This window comes from Bos mutus, chromosome 11 (assembly GCF_027580195.1).
Source record: "Bos mutus isolate GX-2022 chromosome 11, NWIPB_WYAK_1.1, whole genome shotgun sequence".
NCBI lineage: Eukaryota > Metazoa > Chordata > Mammalia > Artiodactyla > Bovidae > Bos > Bos mutus.
The window spans coordinates 34,660,437-34,683,436 of record NC_091627.1 but is presented as its reverse complement, the minus strand read 5'-3'; the positions used below and the strand labels follow the sequence as shown (position 1 = coordinate 34,683,436).

General features: G+C 38.0%; 1 protein-coding gene across 4 annotated transcripts in view; it reads right to left on the bottom strand.

Moving 5' to 3' along the window:
• ZNF512 (zinc finger protein 512) overlaps positions 1 to 23,000 on the bottom strand; it is a 31,040-nt gene that overhangs the window by 7,415 nt on the left and 625 nt on the right. The window contains exons 2-12 of one of the 4 annotated variants that reach the window (XM_070379287.1): positions 22,892 to 22,950; positions 13,913 to 14,097; positions 12,886 to 12,981; positions 12,511 to 12,594; positions 11,733 to 11,857; positions 11,140 to 11,226; positions 10,635 to 10,733; positions 9,880 to 10,047; positions 6,883 to 7,077; positions 1,686 to 1,787; positions 755 to 817 (exon numbers count right to left, since the gene is read on the bottom strand). In XM_070379287.1, the coding sequence (XP_070235388.1) occupies positions 755 to 817; positions 1,686 to 1,787; positions 6,883 to 7,077; positions 9,880 to 10,047; positions 10,635 to 10,733; positions 11,140 to 11,226; positions 11,733 to 11,857; positions 12,511 to 12,594; positions 12,886 to 12,981; positions 13,913 to 14,097; positions 22,892 to 22,950 (1,263 nt within the window). Of the gene's footprint in view, positions 1 to 754; positions 818 to 1,685; positions 1,788 to 6,882; positions 7,078 to 9,879; positions 10,048 to 10,634; positions 10,734 to 11,139; positions 11,227 to 11,732; positions 11,858 to 12,510; positions 12,595 to 12,885; positions 12,982 to 13,912; positions 14,101 to 22,891; positions 22,951 to 23,000 lie in introns of all 4 variants that reach the window. The other 3 variants (XM_005895746.3, XM_070379289.1, XM_070379288.1) reach the window with 3 other exon arrangements.

The window sequence follows — 23,000 nt, the reverse complement described above, 5'->3', positions numbered from 1 at the left end:
GTACAGAATGCCTTGGGAATCCAGAATCAGAAGAGCACCCTCCATAAGACCTAGCTGAATGACTCAAACTAGGATCAAGGTGACAAATCCCTAAGCATTCCTGCACAGGTCTGGTTTGGGAGCCTATCACTCCCTTGTTGCCTTGAATTAAGACTTCTCTCCCCTCCTGAAGTTTCAGGTTTCCATGGTGCTCATTTTGTGTGAGCAGATACTGCTGATCAGGAACGGAAAGTGGCAACAATCCCAGGGCTGGTGGGCTATAGGACCCCTGGGTCAACATGGAAAAGATTCAGTGAGGTGAATGGCTGTAAACCTGACATCCAGGGATCCCATCTCCCATCCCCGAAAGACAGTATAGTTCAGATGGCTCTGGAGATCTTCACCAATCTAGATAAACACATGTTAAGTTGATTCTAGGAAGCTGAAGGCCCAGCAAAGCAGGACAGGCCCAGTGTAGCACAGGCTCAGGTGGAAAAAGTTAAATCCCTGATAGGCACTGAGAACTATGTATTTTTCTCCAAATTTTTTCATTGATATGACCTATGGCTATTTTGGGGTATTCTGCATCTTTGGCATGCCCTGGTATCCCACCTAGTAACAGACCAAGAATTTTTGGGACACACACAAAAAAAGTAAACCAGTCTTTGAAGTAACAGACAATAGGATAACTAGCTGTTCACCGAATCTGAATTCTCTTCCATGTCAGACTATTTTAGAGGTCATGTTCAGATAAATAGTTCAGAATGTTACAAACCAATGTACAAGAGCCCAGGTGAGCTTTAAGACCAGATACACTACTGTAGACAGCCTCACAACCCTGTAAAAGAGAAGAAGAAAGCATGTGAAGATGACACCAAATAGCATCATTTTCTTAGCAATCTGGCCATTCACATTAACCCACTCTACCCTCGGGAGGAAGAGGTCAAATAAACTGTACCACAACCACACAGAAACATATGCAAGCCAGAGAACAAGAGGTAAAAGAAAAAGAGATAAGCAAGCTGCTTAATAAAACTTAAAACATTCTCTTCTCTGGTGCCTTTCCAATACTTAGAAACACAAAAAAACGTATGCTCAGGTTTTACAAAAATTAACTTTCTCTAGTATAAATGTCTTTCGTATATCTACTCCTCCCCAAAGCACTGCATATACAATTGCAGTTGATTAACGATGGCGGGAAATTCTATGCCACTTTTCCAATCAGGAAACGAGTCATAAACCCTCCCTTTGAAACTGCGTTAAGTCCTGTGATTCTTTTGACAAACAGCATGCTATGAAAATGATACTGAACAAATTCTGAAGCTAGGCCTAAGACATCTGAGCTTTTCCTTTATGTTCTTGGAATATTCTTCTTGAGAATTCAGTCACCATGTATCCTGGTGGTAACCCAACTACAATGCAAGATAGAGAGGCCATATGGGCAGCCAATATCCCAGTTGAAGTGGCTGCTTAGAAGCCATTCAACTCAGACCTTCCAGCTAAAAGCAACCCATAAATGATTCCAGCTGATGTCATGTATTACTACAACTGCCCTCTGAGTGTGGATAGAACTGGTGATTTACAGAACTGTTAATAAAGTAATCAATGTTTTAACTCTTTCACGTGCTTTGTCACAAAGGAATAAACTGAAACAACAGCAGATATTTGATCAACATTTAATGACTAGATGAAAGAGAAAGAACCACCTGGTTAGGACACTGAATGCGATGGTACTTCTTGATATCTGACTTCCATTTGTGTAGCACTTCTTGGCTGAAGGTCGGTAGCCCAGGACGAGTATATTTTAACTATAAGACAGGAAACATTTTATTGGAGGAACAACTTTCAACCAAAATATCCCGTGAGTAAGAGAATTATGTGAGCTCTTCAGGTCATGTAATTCTGGAGTTACGGAAGTATATATTTTTTTTTTCAGAAGTATATTTTCATACACAAAAAACATGGCACACCAGGCTTCCCTGTCCATCACCAACTCCCAGAGATTGCTCAAACTCATGCTCATCAAGAAGGATCTTAAGATCCAACTTAAGATCTTAAGGATCTTAAGATCCTTTTAAGTTCCTGAAACATATTATGTATGTTTCAAAACATCGCCTACTGTTTTGTCTTAAAACAGTTTGACTTTTAACAGAAGACAGGAGACTTTCAGATATAACATTTCATCTAAAGTTGAAAATAAAAAAGCTAGTGACAGAGCATTACACAGTAAAAATATTTGTTACAAGAGAGAGAGAAAGCAATACAGATATGTCCTCTCTCTATATATGTATACATTACACTCAAGAAATATATATATACTTAATAGAAAAGAAGAGAAGCAAAAAGCAAAGGAGAAAAGGAAAGATATAAGCATCTGAATGCAGAGTTCCAAGGAATAGCAAGGAGAGATAAGAAAGCCTTCCTCAGTGATCAATGCAAAGAAATAGAGGAAAACAACAGAATGGGAAAGACTAGAGATCTCTTCAAGAAAATTAGAGACACCAAGGGGACATTTCATGCAAAGATGGGCTCCATAAAGGACAGAAATGGTATGGACCTAACAGAAGTAGAAGATATTAAGAAGAGATGGCAAGAATACACAGAAGAACTATACAAAAAAGATCTTCATGACCCAGATAATCACAATGATGTGATCACTGACCTAGAGCCAGACATCCTGGAATGTGAAGTCAAGTGGGCCTTAGAAAGCATCACTAGGAACAAAGCTAGTGGAGGTGATGGAATTCCAGTTGACCTATTTCAAATCCTGAAAGATGATGCTGTGAAAGTGTTGCACTCAATATGCCAGCAAATTTGGAAAACTCAGCAGTGGCCACAGGACTGGAAAAAGTCAGTTTTCATTCCAATCCCAAAGAAAGGCAATGCCAAAGAATGCTCAAACTACTGCACAACTGCACTCATCTCACATGCTAGTAAAGTAATGCTCAAAATTCTTCAGGCCAGGCTTCAGCAATACATGAACCGTGAACTTCCAGATGTTCAAGCTGGTTTTAGAAAAGGCAGAGGAACCAGAGATCAAATTGCCAACATCCGCTGGATCATGGAAAAAGCAAGAGAGTTCCAGAAAAACATCTATTTCTGCTTTATTGACTATGCCAAAGCCTTTGACTGTGTGGCTCACAATAAACTGTGGAAAATTCTGAAAGAGATGGGAATACCAGACCACCTGACCTGCCTCTTGAGAAACCTGTATGCAGGTCAGGAAGCAACAGTTAGAACTGGACATGGAACAACAGACTGGTTCCAAATAGGAAAAGGAGTACGTCAAGGCTGTATATTGTCACCCTGCTTATTTAACTTATATGCAGAGTGCATCATGAGAAACGCTGGACTGGAAGAAACACAAGCTGGAATCAAGATTGCCGGGAGAAATATCAACAACCTCAGATATGCAGATGACACCACCCTTATGAAAGAAAGTGAAGAGGAACTAAAAACCCTCTTGATGAACGTGAAAGTGGAGAGTGAAAAAGTTGGCTGAAAGCTCCACATTCAGAAAACGAAGATCATGGCGTCCCGTCCCATCACTTCATGGGAAATAGATGGGGAAACAGTGGAAACCGTATCAGACTTTATTTTTTTTGGCTCCAAAATCACTGCAGGTGGTGATTGCAGCCATGAAATTAAAAGACGCTTACTCCTTGGAAGGAAAGTTATGACCAACCTAGATAGCATATTCAAAAGCACAGACGTGACTTTGCCAACAAAGGTCCATCGAGTCAAGGCTATGGTTTTTCCTGTGGTCATGTATGGATGTGAGAGTTGGACTGTGAAGAAAGCTGAGCACCGAAGAATTGATGCTTTTGAACTGTGGTGTTGGAGAAGACTCTTGAGAGTCCCTTGGACTGCAAGGAGATCCAACCAGTCCATTCTGAAGGAGATCAGCCCTGGGATTTCTTTGGAAGGAATGATGCTGAAGCTGAAACTCCAGTATTTTGGCCACCTCATGCGAAGAGTTGACTCATTGGAAAAGACTCTGATGCTGGGAGGGATTGGGGGCAGGAGGAGAAGGGGAGACAGAGGATGAGATGGCTGGATGGCATCACTGACTCGATGGACGTGGGTCTGGGTGAACTCCGGGAGTTGGTGATGGACAGGGAGGCCTGGCGTGCTGTGATTCATGTGGTTGCAGAGTCGGACATGACTGAGCAACTGAACTGAACTGAATAGAAATATATGTATATAGGTCAAAAGATAGAAATCAAAATGTTAACCGCAGTATTCTCTGGGTGCTAGAATTTTGAGTGATTTTTATTTTGCTTATCTGCATTTATCATTTTTCTTCACTGAAATCATGTTAATTTTTGATATTCAAAAAATTCTAACACCAAAAACTTAAGGTTCAACCTGAAAGAATGTGAGAAGACTCAGAGAACAGAACACCTAGTATATCCTTATACTACAAAATTAGAATTATTCCCAGCACTTTCTTTCACATGTTTTGACACCAGTTGGTCTCTTCTTACAACTGGAACTAGTTTCCAGTGACTTTTTTTTTTGACCATGCTTTGAGTCATGCAGGATCTTACTTTCCCAACTAGGGATCAAACTCAAACCCCCTGTATTGGAAGCACAGAGTTTTAACCACTGGACCATTAGAGAAGTCCTGTTAACTAGTTTACAGAAAAAAGTTTTAACATCTGCAGAGATAGTTCTTACAAAGTTCACCATTGGTAACAGATAGTTGCATTTCTGGTGAGTAAAGAATCCTCCTACTTGAAAAATCAAAAGTATCTGAAAGGAAGCTGATTCTCTGAGATAGACAGAACCAAGTCTGTAGAGGTAATAGGTGAAGTAAGGAAAGTAAACTAAAGAACCTTTGATAAATCAGAGTACAGAACTGGTTGTTAATATTTGCTTTATGTATTTAACAACAAAAATGGAGAAACTGACCATAACACAGTATCAGCATGGGATTTTAACACCCCATTTACATCAACAGACAGATCATCCAGACTGAAAATCAACCAGGAAAATTCACCTTAAATGACACATTATACCACATGGACTTAATATACTAAATATATATATTCCATCCAAAATCAACAGAATTCACAGTATTTGTATGTTTCATGTATTTAACAGGTTTCCCCAATGGCTCAGCAGATAAAGAATCTGCCTGCAATGCAGGTGACGCAGGTTCAATCCCTGGGTCAGGAAGATCCCCTGGAGGAGGAAATGGCAATCCACTCTAGAATTCCTGCCTGAAAAACCCCATGGACAGAGGAGCATGGTGGGCTACAGTCCAAGGGTTGCAAAGAGTCGGACACAACTGAGCATGAGCACCCTGAGCGAATACATATTTTTAATTGTTATGTCTTCTTGTTGGATTGATTCCTTTATCATTATGTCATGTACTTTGTTTCTTGCTATACTCTTTAAGTTCTATTTTGTCTGATGTAAGTATTGAACAACTTTCTGTTTCCATTTGCATGGAATACCTTTTTTCATCACCTCACTTTCAGTCAGTCAGATCTGAAATGAGTCTCTCTTAGACACCATATATACAGATCTTATTTTCATATCCATTCAGTCACTTTGCCTTCTGATTGGAATATTTAGTCCATTTACATCTAAAGTAATTATTGACAGATATGTACTTACTGTGTTTAGTTAACTGTTCTCAGGTTATCTATTCTTCTTTGTTCCTTTTTCTTCTTTTGGTCTCTTCCCTTGTGATTTGATGACTATCTTTAGTGACAGTTTTGGATTCCTTTCTCTTTTTCATGTTTATCTATTACAGATTTTTGGTTTGTGGTTATCAAGAGGTTTACATATAGCAACCTTGAAAGTGAAAGTGTCAGTTGCTCAGTCGTGTCTGACTCTTGGGACCCCATGGACTATAGCAAGCCAGGATACTCTGTTCATGGAATTCTCTAGGAAAGAATACTGGAGTGTGTAGCCATTCTGTTCTCCAGGGGCTATTCCCAACCCAGGGATCAAGCCCAGGTCTCCTGCACTTCAGGCAGATTCTTTACCATCTGAGCCACCAGAGGAAACCCAATAGCAAGCCACATATAAATACGTACTTGCTGTTCCCTTGAGTTTGAAGGCATTCTAACAACCCTGCATTTTTATTCTATCCCCATCAAATGTTTTAGACATATTCTACATCTTTTTATTTTATATATCCTTAAGTCCCTTTAACATTTTTTACAAAACTGATTTAGTGGTGCTGAACTCCTGTAGCTTTTACTTGTCTTGTAAAATCTTTTCTCTCTCCTTCAAATCTGAATGACAGCCTTGCTGGGTAGGGTACTTGGTTGTAGGTTTTTTCATGGTTTTAAATACATTATGTTACCCACTTCTGGCCTGTAAAGTTTCTGCTGAAAAGTCAACTGATAGTCCTATGGGAGTTCTCTTGTACATATTCTGTTGCTTTGCTGCTTTTAAGATTTTTTTTCTTTCATTTTTGGGCTCACTACCCCCAGTCAGTGCAACTCTATTTTTAGCATATAAAATGGTGTTTTGCATAAGCTTTTATTTGGGAAAAGAAAGTAGGTGGGAAGAGGAGGTCTACTGCTATAAAAACAAACTGAAACAAATAAGAGGACTTCTTACCTAAACTAAATATTAAACTACTACATATGAACTAACAAAGTAAAAACACACTGGGCAAAGACCAAACAAAAATCTGGGAATTCAAGTTCCCCTGGAAGTAGTCTAAAATTAAAAGAGCTCCTTAAAGAACTTCTGAAAAAGACTGTCACTCTAGGACCTACATGAATTCAAACACTGAAGCCGGATCATATGTACTCCATCTCCGTGGATAAAGGAGCAAAATACTATTTGTCATGTAATTCAAATGTGTTTACCTTTCTGCACGTAGTAAGCACAATATCAGACATAACGGTTCAAAATTAATACAAGTTTCTGCCTCACCTTCCGATCATCAGGTACCAGATCCTGAAGCACCTTTCTCTTAGGCCATTCCTTGGCCAGTTCAGCAGAGGCCAGTTCCTGCAGGTGGTATACAGCTATCTTGGCAGAACGCCTTTGAACTCGGCCTCCACTCTTTGACTCCAAGCTCATGTCTTTCAAGCACTCTGGCTGTCCTGACTCTGGAAAGAAGGATATCTGCAAGAATAAGACATGGTAAAACACAGGCCTGAGAAATGGTTTCCATTAGAGCCAGTGATTAAAGGCTGTCCTTCCTGCCCTAAAAATCAAAATAATTCTTTACTAGCTTGCTAACCACATGGAGTATCAAGCTCCATCATCTTACTGCATATTTTACTGGTAAAAAAAGCTTCTTAGCAGGATAAAATCTCTTGTGTTGTGCCAAGTGGTTAAAAATCAAGACATACCCACATACCCATATAAAAAGAAATAAACATGCATCATAGCCCTAGATATAAACCATAAAAAGTATAAAATTCTAGGAGAAACCTAGGGAGAACATTCTTATGATCCTGGGCATGAAGGGTTCTATGCGTCCACTTGGTTAGGCTATTGTCATCAGTTAATCAATCAAACATTAATCTAGTTTTAATTTTAAGGTAAATCTAATTCATCTCCATAGTCAGCTGACTTTAAGTAAGACAGGTGTGACAGAAAAAAAGAGACAAGAAAGATTCCCAAGGTGAGAGAGACTCAATACTGTTGCTGACTCAAACATGAATGGGCCCATGAGCCAAAGGTTGCAGGTGGCCTTCAGAAGCTGAGCACATCTCCCAGCAAGCAAAGAAATAAGGTCCTATACCTGCATGGAACTGAATTCTTGATTAAGCTTAATGCTTAATGAGCCTGCAAACAGATCCACCCCTCAAGCCTCCATAAAGGAACAGTCCTACTAACACTTTGAGTCCAGTCTGATGAGGTTTTACGCAGGGGAACCAGCTGAGCCTGGACTTCTGGCCTAATAAACTGTGAGATAATACACTTAAATTGTTTAAGCCATTAATTTTATGATGACTGTTTTACTGCAGCAAAAGAAAATTATACATCCTACTGAGCAAAGATATCTTAGCTATAACAACAAAAGCATTATCCATGAAGGGAGAAAAAAGACAAACTGAACTTTATGAAAATTAAGAATTCTGCCCTTTGAAAAACACTATAAAAAATGCAAAGACAAACTAAGCCCAGAAGAAAATATTTGTAAAACATGTATCTGCTTAAAGACTTGTGTCCAGAATCTATTTTTTTTAATTCAAAATATATTTAAAACTTAATGAAAGTGAAAGTTGCTTAACTGTGTCCGACTCTTTGCGACCCCATGGACTATACAGTCCATGGAATTCTCCAGGCCAGAATACTGGAGTGGGTAGCCGTTCCCTTCTCCAAGGGATCTTCCCAACCCAGGGATTGAACCCAGGTCTCACACACTGCAGGCAGATGCTTTACCAGCTGAGCCACAAGGGAAGCCCAAGAATACTGGAGTGGGTAGCCTATCCCTTCTCCAACAGATCTTCCTGACCCAGGAATCAAACTGGGGTCACCTGCATTGCAGGTGGATTCTTTACCAACTGAGCTATCAGGGAAGCCAGGCAAGAATACTGGAGTGGGTTGCCATGCCCTCCTCTAGGGGATCTTCCCGACGCAGGGATCAAACCCAGAACTCCCATATTGCAGGTGGATTCTTTACCTTCTGAGCCACCAGGGAAGCCCTAAAACTTATTAGTAAAACAACAAATACTCCAAAAATAAAATGAACAAAGGATTTCAATAGACTCTTCACTAAAGAAGAAATTTCACTAAAGACTGACATTGCCAATAAGCACATGAAAAGACAGTCAACATCACTAGTCATTAGGGAAGTGCAAATTTAAAACAGCAGTAAAATACCACTATATTCTACTAGAATGGATTTCAAAAATGAACCTGACAATAGCCAAGAGTTGATAAACATGTAAAGCAACTAAAATTCTCATATGCTGCTGGTGAGAAAATGGCTCAGCTGCTTTGGAAAAGTTTGGCCGTTTCTTATAAAGGTAAACATACATTTATCATATGACCTAGCAATCCCATTCCTAAGGTTTTATTTACCCAAGAGAAATTAAAACTTATTTTCATACAAAAACCTTTATGTAAATATTTACAGCAGCTTATTCCTAATTGCCAAAAACTAAAAACAACTAAAATGCTCTTCAACTGGTGAATGGATAAGCAACTTGTGAAACATCCTAGACAGAATGGAATCCTAGACAGAAACAAAAAAGAAAAAACTAATGATACATGTAAGACATGGACAAGTTTCAAATGTATTATGCTTAGAGGAAGAAGTCAGACTCAAAAAGGTATATACTGTACAACTTCATCTATATAACATTCCCAAAAAGGCAAAACTATAAGGACATGAAATATATCAGTGGTCAGCCAGCTGGGAGTGGGAAGAACAACTGACTACAAAGGGACACAAAAGAATTTGGGGGGAATGATTAAACTGTTCTATATCTTGATTGTGGTAGTAGTTATATATCGTTTTTCTCAGAACTCTTGTACACTAAAAAGGGTGAATATTAATTACCATATCTAAACTATACCTTGAAACTTAGTGCTAAAAAGGAACAAGAGGTGGGGGAGCCTAGAAATGTAATGAGGAAAAGAAAAAGTCAGGATGAGAAAACTGGAATAGAGGGACCGAACCAGCTGGATAGAGTCCCATAAAATTTCTAGCTAAGGGAGAATGCCTTATGCCTTAAAAATATAGTATTGAATTTACTTCAACCCAGACTATACAATAAACTTTGATTTCTCTAATCTAATAGTGATCAAACAGCAGAAAGAAGAGCACAAGAAACAAGGAAAAAGAGAACAAAAACATTCAGAATAAAAGGAACTACAAATGAGGAACCAAGGATATACAAAGATGTAGCAGCAAAGCAGTCACCACAGAATAAACCCCTAAACAGGGTCTGGAAAGTAATCAGTACTCACAGGACCATGCTCTGACCTCAGGTGATACGCAAGTCCAGCCTTCGATCTATACGGTTTTCCACAGTGGTGACATTTCAGGGTCATTTTCTCCAGCTCAGCAGCCCCTTTGCCACATTTTCTCACATGGTACAGATATCCCATGATGCTGGTGAAGCTACTAGAGCAACTCTGAACACAGGAGAAAGGCCTGTATTTTAATCTTATATATTTTGATATGACCTCTAATTTCTAAAGAGCCATATCACACAACTAGACCCTGATATTACTAGACCCTCTCCAACATTCCCCACTGGCACAACCCTTCCTTTTCCCTGGCCCGACTGCAATCCTTTCTACCACCAAGCATGAAGTTCAACCAATTTAGTAAGCATTCAACAAACTAGAACTGTATACCTCCTCTGTGTCAGAGCTTCCTCCTTGATCTATTATCGAACTCCATCCCAATACCAAATACCCAGCAATATCAAAGTTTCTCACATGAAGTTACTACGATCCTCTTTATCACACAAAAGAAAGGATGACAAAGAAACTCCTTCAAACAAAAGGAAAAGGGAGACACACACATTTCTGGAGATGAGAAAGAAAATAAAGAACTGTTAATGAGTTCAGGAGACCTTGAAAATCAGAAGTCAGTCTGATGCTGGAAGATGACACAAAACTAGGTCTGTAAGGGAGGAGGAGACATGGGAGCAAGTAACAGAAAGACACTGACCTGAGGCTCCAGGCAGAAGGAGTTGCTGTCTTTGGGCTCTTACCTCACGCATGCATCTCAGCTTTCCCAGTCTCTTGAGAACTGTTCGGAGACGTTCCCTCTCACTTGGCTCATCTATTTCATCTCCAGCCTTTAAAATGGGCTAGAAAACCAGAGAAACAAACAGGCAGATGTTTCACAGAAAAAAATTCCATGAGGAGAATCAAGGACTGGACTAGAACCTAAGCTGATGATCACGAAATCTAAGTTATCTGACTCCTGGCTTTCTTCATCTTCTCCTTAACAGTAAAGTGAATGTAAAGGAACTAAGAGTTAAAAGCCTCTATCTCCCAGGATATGAACCTTTGGGCTACCCTAAACACACAAATACCTCAAATACTTCCATATCCACATTTCATTGTGTGTAACTCTTCTATCAAAAGGATCTCTTCTTCCTTACAACCCTATAAAGTCCCAGAGCTTCAGCCATCTCCACTGAGGTATCTACACTCATCCAAGTAAAGACATCCAAATATCACATGTTCATGAAGGACAGAAGACACTCTTACCAAGCTATTATGATTTGCCATGACGTGATACTTCATCCCTGCTAGTGAACGAAGCTGTTTCCCACAATGATGACAAGTAAACATTTCCTACAAGGGAAAAATGCTGCTCAGTGCCAAACTGTTCAACAAAGAAACAGAATGTCACAAAGTCTTATGCAAATGGTCTCATCTGTATCTTCATTTCCCAAATTATATAATAATAATGAATCTCAAAATGCCCCAAATTCACTGTCATGTCCTCAAGGGCAAAAAGGTAACAGCTATGCATTTTTAAAATAATAAGAACTACCATTTACTGAATGCCAGTATTTGTCCAGAAATGGGACAGGCACTTAGCATCAAGTACTTCTTTTTTATCCTCACGACTTACACAGGTAGCTACTTCATAAATGTGAAAATTGAGGTCCACAAATGAAAAGCTAAATGACCCAACAAGTAAGTGGCTGAATGACGATTCAAACCAAAGTCTGTCAGACTCTTTATGACACAATGCTGCCTCTTCTCCACAATAATCAGCATATCCAACACAGTGTCGGAGGTTTCAGTTTGGGTAAAAATTCCTAAGAGTTATGAAATGCCACAAATTATCTAACCTGTTTGCAGTTTTCCATGTGTTTCTTTAAGCCCTCTATGGTCTTTCTCCCCACTGCCTGGCAGGTAGGACAGGAGACACTGCCTTTATCCACAATTTCTAAGTACCACTGCTCCTCTAAGCTGCCTACAAAGGAGAGAAAGGAACACTTAAAATTTGCAGTATTCTCCAGAAACAAAAAGCACAATCTCAGACTCGAGGAAAAGTATCATAAAGTGGCTTTTTCTCTTCTTGGGGGAAAGACTCTTGCTGTATATAACTTCTAGAAATAATTTTTTTCAGACAGTGAAGAGTTTCCGAAACTCCTACTCAATTCCCATGACAAAAACCATCCAAGAAGCACTCCCAAGCCCAGTGGCTTATAGAAATGGACAATAATTTTTTCCCCAGTTTTACTGACCTATAAGTGACAATGAGTAACATTTTTCATAGCAGCATGTAAAAGTGCGATATGTAACTGAGATATGTAACAATCAGTGTGCTAAGTGTTTGTATGTGCCAGAGATTGGTGAATGTTTTTATCCCATTTAATTTTCACAATTCTGACTGCTTTATTATTCCTATTTAGAGACAAGGAAACTGAAGTTTGCAGAAATTAAGACACAGGTCAAAGAATTAACAAAGAGCCAAAATTTGAACGAACATGACTTATCTTCAAATCTATGTCCTTAGTAAGTGCCTCCTAAAGAAATGCTTTGGTACATCATTCCTTTACCAACAGCAACAACAAAAAAGACAGAATGAGAGAACTGGATCTCACAAAGCTTCCGAAAGCATACCTGCTGCATAAGCTGGTGGTTCCTTCCGAATACGGCGAGTCTGGGCTTTGGGATTAGGCTGAGCTTTAGGCCGCTGCTTCCTCCCTGACGCAAAACAGAAACTTGAAGCCTGACACATCACCTCTGCTGATCCTGCGCTACCACCAAAATCTCTTCCCTCCTCAACATGCTCTGCCCCACTCCCTCAACCAACTGACTCCCTTAAGTCAAGAGAGAAGAAAAGGGTAAAAAATAAGGCAAGTTGGAGGCCATTCCTTGCCAAAAAATTCAAAGGGCTCAGAAGTGCTTAAGGGCCAAAACCTAAGGTTCCTTTCACCTTCAAAGAACAAAACCTAGGCACCCAGGGAAAAAGAATTAGCAAAGTTACTCCCTTACCATAAAGCTTATGCTTCTTCTGAGGAAATTCTCGATAGTCTTCATCTTCTTCCTGCCTGGGTTTCCTTTTCCCTTTGGTTGACACTCCACCTGGCCCTGAAATAACACAAGAAAACAAAACAAAATCTTAGTATGGTTTATATGTGAACATCTGGGCCTGCCGCTAAATCATCTATCACAAGATCATGAAAGGAAAAAGATCATCAGCGAGCGAGGCCTCAAGAAGTTTTTTAGGGAAGTTGATATAACTTTCCATTAATTGACTCAACCTCCCCTTTTCCTTCTGTACTGTTCTCCATTTCAAGTAATTCATTGTTCCCTGTGAATAATAAGGTCCTTTAGGCAGTGTGATTTGTTTGATCCTGATTTGAGGCTAACTGTCCAAGATAAAGGGCTCCTAAGAACCCTTCAGACTATAACCACTAAGAAAATTCTACTTAGAATAGCCCTTTTACCACCTGCCCCTAAACCTTCAACAGAGGATCACTCTAGAACAATGGAAAAAAAAGTTCAATTCATATGAAAAGGAAAGGTGATACCAGTATAGCCTAGAGAAATAAGATCTGCAGACTTTCACTCAGTAAAATAGAGGAACAGTTCATGAAACTAATAATATGTGACAGCCTGACACCTTAAAAAATTTCAAGGGAGTTCCCTGGCTGTCCAGTGGTTAGGACTCAGTGCTTTCACTGCTGGGTCCCGGGTTTAATCCTGTGTTGGGGAACTAAGATCCCACAAGCTGCATAGCACAGCCAAAAGAAAATTCAATCACTAATAAGAAACACATATGTGGTACTTAATACTTTAAAAGTCATTTACAATAGCTACCTCAAAATACTGGAGAAAGAAACGGCAACCCACTCCAGTATTCTTGCCTGGGAAATCCCATGGACAGAGGAGCCTGGTCTACAATCCATAGGGTCACAAAGAGTCAGATACAATTTAGCGACTAAACCACGACCTCAAAATGTAAGTAGAGAGTTCTCTGTCTTTGGAATAAGATAGAATAAGATAACAATACTGATACCTTCTACATGGGAAGCAGCAGCTGACTTGATCCTTCTCATCTTCATCCAGTAGGTAGATTTTCGGAAAGATGCTGGAAAATCACTCACTGGTTCACATGAAGAAGCAGATGATGAACCGCTTAAGGAGTCATCGTGAGGGATAGTGTACTGGAAACTATTATCCTTTATGGAGCATTGGGTCCTGCTACTAACATGACACAAAGAGAAATACCACAAAGGGTGGTCTGGGATAAAGTTCCTATTAATTGTATTATATCCTAAGAAGATAATCAAGTTGGTTACCTGTGCAAAAAAACTAAGAAGCCTGATAACAAAAACAATTTAGATTGTAATTTTTTAACAAAACAGCTGGCCTGATACAATACATAAAATTGTTATTATACTTTACTGTAATCAGAAAGAATAAACACTCTCCATAATGATCACTTTATAGCCAAAATAGGTATTCTTTCCTAAATTCATCAAATAAAAGAAAGTAGTAAAAGTAACAGGGTGTTTGATGACCCTTCAGAAGATCCCCTGGTCTATTGGAAGGTATATCCAGGCTTCTCTATTTCTCTGGCAGAGGGACAGTAACCAAATAGTACCCCTGAGAATAAAGAAGGAAAAGAACAGTTTGTAGGCTCTAGTCTGATCCATCTTCCTTTTCCCTTAGCCTCAGCCCTAAACCTTGATGTCAGAGCACCCTGTCTTACTTAAGCAACATGATACTTAGATTTCATAGCTAAAGGAAGGGAACTATCTTATCTGAGTTACACCGGCCAGAAATCTGGTATACAGCTAGATCCAAATTTCCAAATCTAAGACCAGTCACTTATATAGTTAACAAACTTTACTTAGTAGCAACACAGTATCTTCTAGGTGGCTCAAAGTGTGGTAGAGTAGCAGTTCTCAAGCTGTCGTCCAGGATCTCTGAGACACCCCTTTTCCAACCAACTGTGTGAGACCTGCCTTAGATTTATGGCAGATAGATTTAGAAAGGCCACACTGGATGCTGTATGAAAAAATTGACCCACAGAGGATGAGTGAATGAAAAGAGAAGAGTTGGCAGTTTGTTGCAACAGTATGGGTAAGAGATGACGAAAGCTTAAGCTTGAACTTGAACTAAAGTTTTGCAGTAGAGATGGCAAACCAACAAACTCAAGACAATACTTTAGAGGTAGAGTTGGTAAGAATTACACACAGAGGTCTGTGGTAGCAGGGAGTTAGAAGTAACACCGGTGACCATTCTTAGGGGGAAAAAAAGTAAAATGTGATACATGCTTACTACAGAATACTATGTAGTTGTTAGAAGCAAGAAACCATCTCTACACATCTACAAACATAACTAAAAAGCATATTGTGGAATAATAGCCAGGACATGGAAGCAACCTAGATGCCCATCAGCAGATGAATGGATAAGAAAGCTGTGGTACATATACACAATGGAGTATTACTCAGCCATTAAAAAGAATACATTTGAATCAGTTCTAATGAGATGGATGAACCTGGAACCTATTACACAGAGTGAAGTAAGCCAGAAAGAAAAACACCAGTACAGTATACTAACGCATATGTATGGAATTTAGAAAGATGGTAACAATAACCCTGTGTACGAGACAGCAAAAGAGACACTGATGTATAGATCAGTCTTATGGACTCTGTGGGAGAGGGAGAGGGTGGGGAGATTTGGGAGAATGGCATTGAAACATGTATAATATCGTGTATGAAACGAGCCGCCAGTCCAGGTTCGATGCACGATACTGGATGCTTGGGGCTGGTGCACTGGGACAACCCAGAGGGAAGGTATGGGGAGGGAGGAGGGAGGAGAGTTCAGGATGGGGAACACAGGTATACCTGTGGCAGATTCATTTCGATATTTGGCAAAACTAATACAATATTGTAAAGTTTAAAAATAAAATAAAATTTAAAAAAAGAAACAGAACAAGATCTATAGTACAATGTCAATTCAGTAAATTATCAAATACACAAACAGCACTAGCTATTTTACAAGGACTCAACTATTTAAGGACAAATATCAAACTTGTTAGTACGGCTGTCTCTGGGAGGATGGGGACTGACGTGGGGATTGGAAAAACAGAAAAATAACAGGGACTTACAATGTCAGTATGCCACAAAAAGGGAAAAATGATTCTCAGCTCTCTGTACATGAGGTCCAATATTACAGCTTTAATATAGAAATGTCCCGCTTTTGCATGGTGGCATACGCCCACTATAGCCCATTCCTCCTGCTGATTACAACTAAAAACTCTGGACCTCAAAAAGTAAACAAAAGCAGGTGGATTGTGCAGAAGAGTTAAAACTGGTAGAAGTGAGTTACACAGGTATGCTTTCTAGTTTTTTCCCTCTCATAAGTGGCTTTGCAATATGATGGGCTCCACCTGCAGACTGGCATGGACAGCTTAAATTCCAGTAGAAACTTTTTGGCCTTAGAATCCATGAAAAGGGGTCTCTACATACCAGAGAATGTGAGTGAATCACGAGTAAAGGCAGGCAAAGAAGGTAATCTCATAATTCTGTGTACAAATCCACACAAATCACTGCTTAACCTGAGCTATGTATGTATGGAACATAGTCAAACCAGCTTAGCAAAGGGTTTGAAAAGTGTAATAAGATTTGAACAAAGCACACAAGTCTCAGACTAACCCCTGTGTTATCAGTGTGAAACAGATCCAAACCAATGTATTAAAAGATTGGAAAACTGAAAACAGGATTTGAAAAACCTGAAAAAGTCTAAAACTAACCCCTTAGCTCTAAACCATCATAAAAAAGACTCAAAGGAACTAAGATTGAACCAATGCCTTCGGAAGCAAGACAGAATTTATGGTCTAAACCTAAACAGAAATAAAAACAGCAACAATCCCCAGAGGATTCTAAAAAGACCCACAGTCTATACAAATAACATTCACAATCTTGAGAATAAAAATCCAAAATTATGCAGCATACAAAGAACCCGTAAAATGCAAGCAATTCTTAAAGGACAGATGATAAACAGATGTTAGTGATGCAGATGATGGAACTATCCAAGTCTTTAAAGCAGCTATTACAACTACACTTCATGAAAGGAAAACACACTTGAAATAAAGGAAAATGCAGGAATTATCAGCAGAAAAATAAAAATCATAAAAAAGAACCAAATGAAATTTAAGAACTGAAAAATAACAAAAAAAAAAAATTAAAAACTCACTGGATGGACTAGTAACAAAAGGGAGATGACAGTGGAAAGAATCTATGAACTTAAGACAGATCAGGAGAAATTATCCAATCTGAAGAACAAAGAGGGAAAAAGACTGAAGAACAGTCCACAGAGCCTCAACAGCCTGTGGATCAATATCAAAAGATCTAACCTAGACATAGTTGGAATCACAGAAGAAGAAAGAGAGAGACTAAGAAAAAATATTTTTTAAAAGGTTATGGTGGAAAAATTCCCCAAGTTTAATGAAAGACTTAAAATTTACAGATTCAAGGAGCTGTAAATCAAACACTTAATAGGATAAATTCAAAGAAAAACACACCTAGATGTATCTTAATGAAACTGTTTAAAACTGAAGATTAAAATAATCCAGAAAGCAGCTAGGAAAAAAATGACATATTACAGAGAACAATGATTCAAATGATGATTTTCTCAACAGAAACCAAGGACAGAAGACAGCACAACATCATCTTTAAGATCCTGAGAGAAAAGATTCATCAACCTGAAATTCCATATTCAGTGAAAAATACCCTTAAGATGAAGAAAAACCAAGAAAATTTGTCACCAGCAGACCTGCTCTGCGAAAAATGCAAAGGGAAATAATTTCAACTGAAGGAAAAAATGACACTAGAGGGAAATTTGGATTTTTAATACTGAAGAAAGAGTAAGAGAAATGGTAAATAGGTGGATAGATATTAAAAACTGTTTAAAGCAAAATTTTAACATTATCTAGTAAGGTAAATGTAGATGTAACATATACAACAGCTATAATTTAATAGTCAGCAATAGGCAGTTAAAGCAATCTATATAGTTGTTAAGGCTTCTACATTTAAGCAAAATGGTTGGATATTAACTTTAAGTAGATGATGAAATGACAGGTATGTATATTGTAATTCTGAAAGCAACCATTACCAAATCTCTCCCCCACCAAAAATAAGGGGGGGGGGAGTAAAAATTAAATAAAATAAAATGGAAGACTAAACATTTAAATAGTCCAAAAGAAGGTATACAGGAATAAAAAAACAAGGTAGAGAGAATAATTAAATGGCAAACTTAAATCCAATCATGTCAATAATTAATTTAAATGTTTACGGCCTAATTTCTCCAGGTGAAAGTCAGACATTGAGAGAGTAAATAAAAAAGTATTTTAATATAGGCTATCCACAAGAGGCACACTTTAAATATAAACGACATATGTGGATTGGAAGTAAAGGTATAAAACAATTATACTATGCCATCAGCAAACATATTAAGGCTGGAGTAGCTATTTTACTATCAGATAAAATAGACTCAAGACAAACAGTATTACCAGAGATAAAAAGAAACACTTCATAATAAAAATAACATCAGGAAGACATAATTACTCATTGTACATGTCTAACAACAGAGGCTCAAAGTATACACAATCAAACTGACAGAAAAAGAAAAGCAGAGAATTCTACAAATCTTAGTCACCTGATGAGAAGAAATGACTCATCTGAAAAGACCCTGATGCTGGGAAAGATTGAAGGCAGGAGGAGAAGGGGACACAGAGGATGAGATGATTGGATGGCATCACCGACTCAATGGACATGAGTTTGAGTAAACTCCAGGAGTTGGTGATGGAAAGGGAGGCCTGGTGTGCTGCATTCCATGGGGTCACAAAGAGTCTGACACGACTGAGCAACTGAACTGATTTGCAGATTTTTTTAACAGATTTTTCACAGTTTGTTTACAAAGACGATCTAAGGAAATATATGAAACAATTACTAGAATTAAAAACGAATTTAGCAAGTGGCAGGATACAAGGTTAAAGTACAAAAGTTCAACTGTATTCGTAGCTGCTAGCAACAAGCAACTAGAAAATAGACTTATAAAAATAATAGCATAGACAATAACAAAAAACACAGGCATCTAGGAACAAATCTAGGAACCTAAAAACAAATCTAACAAAAGCCATCCAAGACCACCAGAATATTGTAAAGTAATTAGCCTCCAATTAAAATTTTTAAAAAAGCTATCCAAGACTTTTACAATGAACACTACAACACAATGGTAAGAAAAAATGAAGACCGAAACAAATGGAAAATATGCTCATAAATCAGAAAATACATTGTTAAAAATGGCAATTCTCCCTAAATCTACCTACAGATTCAATATATATACCAATCAATACTCCAGCATGCTTCCTTTTTTATTTTTATTTTAGCTTCTTTTTATAGATATGACAAACTGTAGAATTTATATTAAAAAGCAAAGAAAATATAACAGCTGAAACAATCTTGAAAAAACAAGAAAGTACATGACAACTGATTTCAAGATTTACTCTAATGCTACAGTATCAAGACAGTTCAGCATTAGCAAAAAGACAAACATATATATACATCAGTGGAATAGGATAACAGGAGTTCAGAAACAGACCCACACCTATATATGTTGTTGTTTAGTCACTAAGTTGTGTCTGGCTCTTTTTGTGACCCCATGGACTGTAGCCCACGAGGCTTCTCTGTCCATGGTGTTTTACAGGCAAGAATACTGTAATGGGTTGCCATGTCCTTCTCCAGGGGGATCTTCCTGACTTAGGGATCGAATTCATGTCTCCTGCATTGGCAGGTGGATTCTTTACCAGTGAGCCACCAAGGAAACCCACACCTATGTACATTTAACTGATTTTGGACAAAGGTGCAAAGGCAATTGAATAGGGAAAGGAAAATCTTTTCAACAACTAGATATATAAGAAATTAATACTGATCTTTATAGCACACCATGCATAAAAATTAACTGTAAATGAGCCATAGATCTGAATGCAAAACCTATAAAACACCTGGAAGAAAACACAGGAAAAAAATCTTTGCAATTAGAGATGGCAAAGTTTCCTTAAATAAAACACAAAAAGCACAAAACATCAAAGGAAAGAATGATAAAATTCTTTTTATTTTTAATGATAAATTTAAAACTTTTGCTCTTCAAAAGATATCATTAGGAAAATGAAATGCAAACCACTGACTTGAAGAAATAGTCAAGATATATGTAACAAATGAACTGTATTAAAAAAAAATTTTTTTTAAGTAAATAGTACAATTTAATAGCGAGATGGAACTTTTTTTTTTTGGTGGCAAAAGACATGAACACACATCTGACAAAAGAAGATATATGAATGACCAATAAAATACATAAACAGATGTTTTACATCATTATTCATCAGGAAAATGCTAATTAAAACCAAAATGAAACACCACTATACACCATTAAAGTTGCTAAAATTAGAGACTTACTTTCATACACTGCTGGTAGGAATGTAAAATCTACCACCAACTTGCAAAATAACTTCTTAAAAAGTTAAACATACTCCTGACATATGAGCTAATCAACCTAAGATGGTAAATACCATCTTAATAAATATATATTAACTATTTCTCAAGAAAACAAAAATATTTTTCCACACAGAGACTTGCACATAATGTTCATGGCAGTCTTATTCTAACACCCCCACATTGAAAATAATGCAAACATCTCTCAGGTAGATGGCTAAACAAATTATGGTATATCCATAATGGAATTCTTTTTAGCAACAGAAACTATTTTTCACTTAAAATCATTATTCTGAGTGAAAAAAATCATGCAAAAAGAGGACATAGTGTCTGATTTCATTTATGTAAAATCCTAGAACATGCAAACCACTGTACAGTGACAGCAAACAGGTCAGTGGGTGTCTGGCAACCCGAGTAGAGGGAGGAATGAATTGCAAAGAGACATGAGAAAACTTATGGGAGACAGGGAAACTTATCTTGATTGTGGTGACAGTTTCGTGGGTACTTACATTATGTCAAAGCTGAAGGTACCGTATACTTTCAATATATGCAGCCACTGCACTTCAATTATACCTCAGTGAAGGTATAAAAAAAAATTTAATGGGAATAGCCAGTCCTCTAGGGCCAAAACCCACCATACCAAACAACGGGAATAATCTCTACCAGAAAGACTTGATAGTATCAACAGGCTATAGTCAAGTCCCATATGACTCCTCTTAGAAACATCCTCATAGGAATTTCTATACTATCAAGGTTGGACTCAGACATACCCAGCTCCCTGCTCATGAATAAGCATGAGTATAGTGAAATATCAATAGTTTATATGTCAGTGTGATTAACACCTTGAGGATTAAGTCAATGTGGATAGGGAATTCTCTCTCCAGGTCTCTTATTTTTAAAGCACTCAATAAAAACAATTCTCAAGTATTTTACAGTACTCATCAACTCAGGGTTTATTTATTTTTTATTATTTATTAAAAACCAGATTAATATCAAACTTCTTTTTCCTGGGGCTTCTGTGGTGGCTCAGTCAGTAAACAATCTGTCTACAATGCAGGAGACCCGGGTTTGATCCCTGGGTCGGAAAGATCCCCTGGAGAAGGAAATGGCAACCCAGCCCAGTCCAGTGTTCTTGCATGAAGAATTCCATGGACAGAAGAGTCTGGTGGGCTACTGTCCGTGGGGTCTCAAAGAGTCGAACATAACTGAGTGACTTTCACTCACTCACTCACTTTCCATAAATATGACAAGAAAAAGCTTTTGGCTCCAACAATGGCTATCATAATGGTAGTGACTTTAAAATAATTTGTTGTTTAGTCTTGGCTTCTTATCACGAAGATGAAAAGTTTAACCTATTTCCAACTCCTTTCTGATCTACCAAGAATTTTTAAGAGCCCCTAGTTCATTCTCTAGGTGAAAAGTTATATTTTATTAGAAAAATATTGTAAGTTCATCTCAGTATCATCTACAGCCTTTTTTTATTCTACCCAAGCCTTAAACACTGATTTTTTCCACGTTTTCATCCTTTACTTTTCTAATCTCAATTCTCACCAGTGATTCTCAAACTTCACAATATCCTAGACCAGTTAAAAATAGGGATTCTGATGCCGGATGATTCTGATTATCAATGGATGAGAGGCCATTATTAACCTTTACATTTCCTAACAATTACCCATTTGCTATTCCATTAAAACCTTTTACAAATTCACATTGTTATTTCTTCTGAAAAGCCAACAAAAAAATCCTTTTCCTTATGGTTAAATCCATTATTCCTTGACTTGAAAGTCTGTTTAGGAGTGATTTGCTCCGGTAACCCTTCCCTTCCAAACATCACTCCCCTTCCCAAAAGGCTATATACAATTCTTGCAATAAAAATATTTCATTACACATTATTGTGTTGATCTCCTTGTGTTTTTCATGTCTGTGTATCTAACCTATCACACAACTGGCACAAAGCAGATATTTAGTAAACGTTACATGAAGGAACTAATCCTTTCTGAGTATCTCCTGAACAAGATTTTTTTTTGTATTAACAAATATGGAAAAGCTTAGTGCAGTCAGTATACAATATAATAAACTAGTCTTGAAGCCAAGTAGTTTGAAAATATAAGTACTTATTCATTTTCATCAGTCCTTCCCAAGTTCATCAATGTATTCATGAGTACATATATGACGTCTAAAGAAATGCAGGGCTACAGAGTCACATTCCATTTTTATTATAATCCGTACTTTTTTTTTTGCAAGGGACCTTTTCCTCCCCCACACCAAGATTAGACCTGCACTGTCTTATCAGATGGCCACTAGCCACAGGTGGCTATTTAAATTTAAGTTAATCAACATACAATTTAAAATTCAGTTCCTCACTGCTACTAGCCACATTTCCAGTGCTATCATACTTGACAGTGTAAATACAGAATATTTTTATCATCACAGGAAGTTCTATTGGACAACGCTGGTGATACAATTATAAATGGACTGCAGAAAACCTCACTTACTTCTTAGCTCCCACGATCCTCGTGCTCCTCTGCTGCTTAAAGGGTGTGGGTCCCGGGGTCTAGCAAATGGTAAGCACATAAGTGAGTGTATGCTAGGGACCTCTGAAAC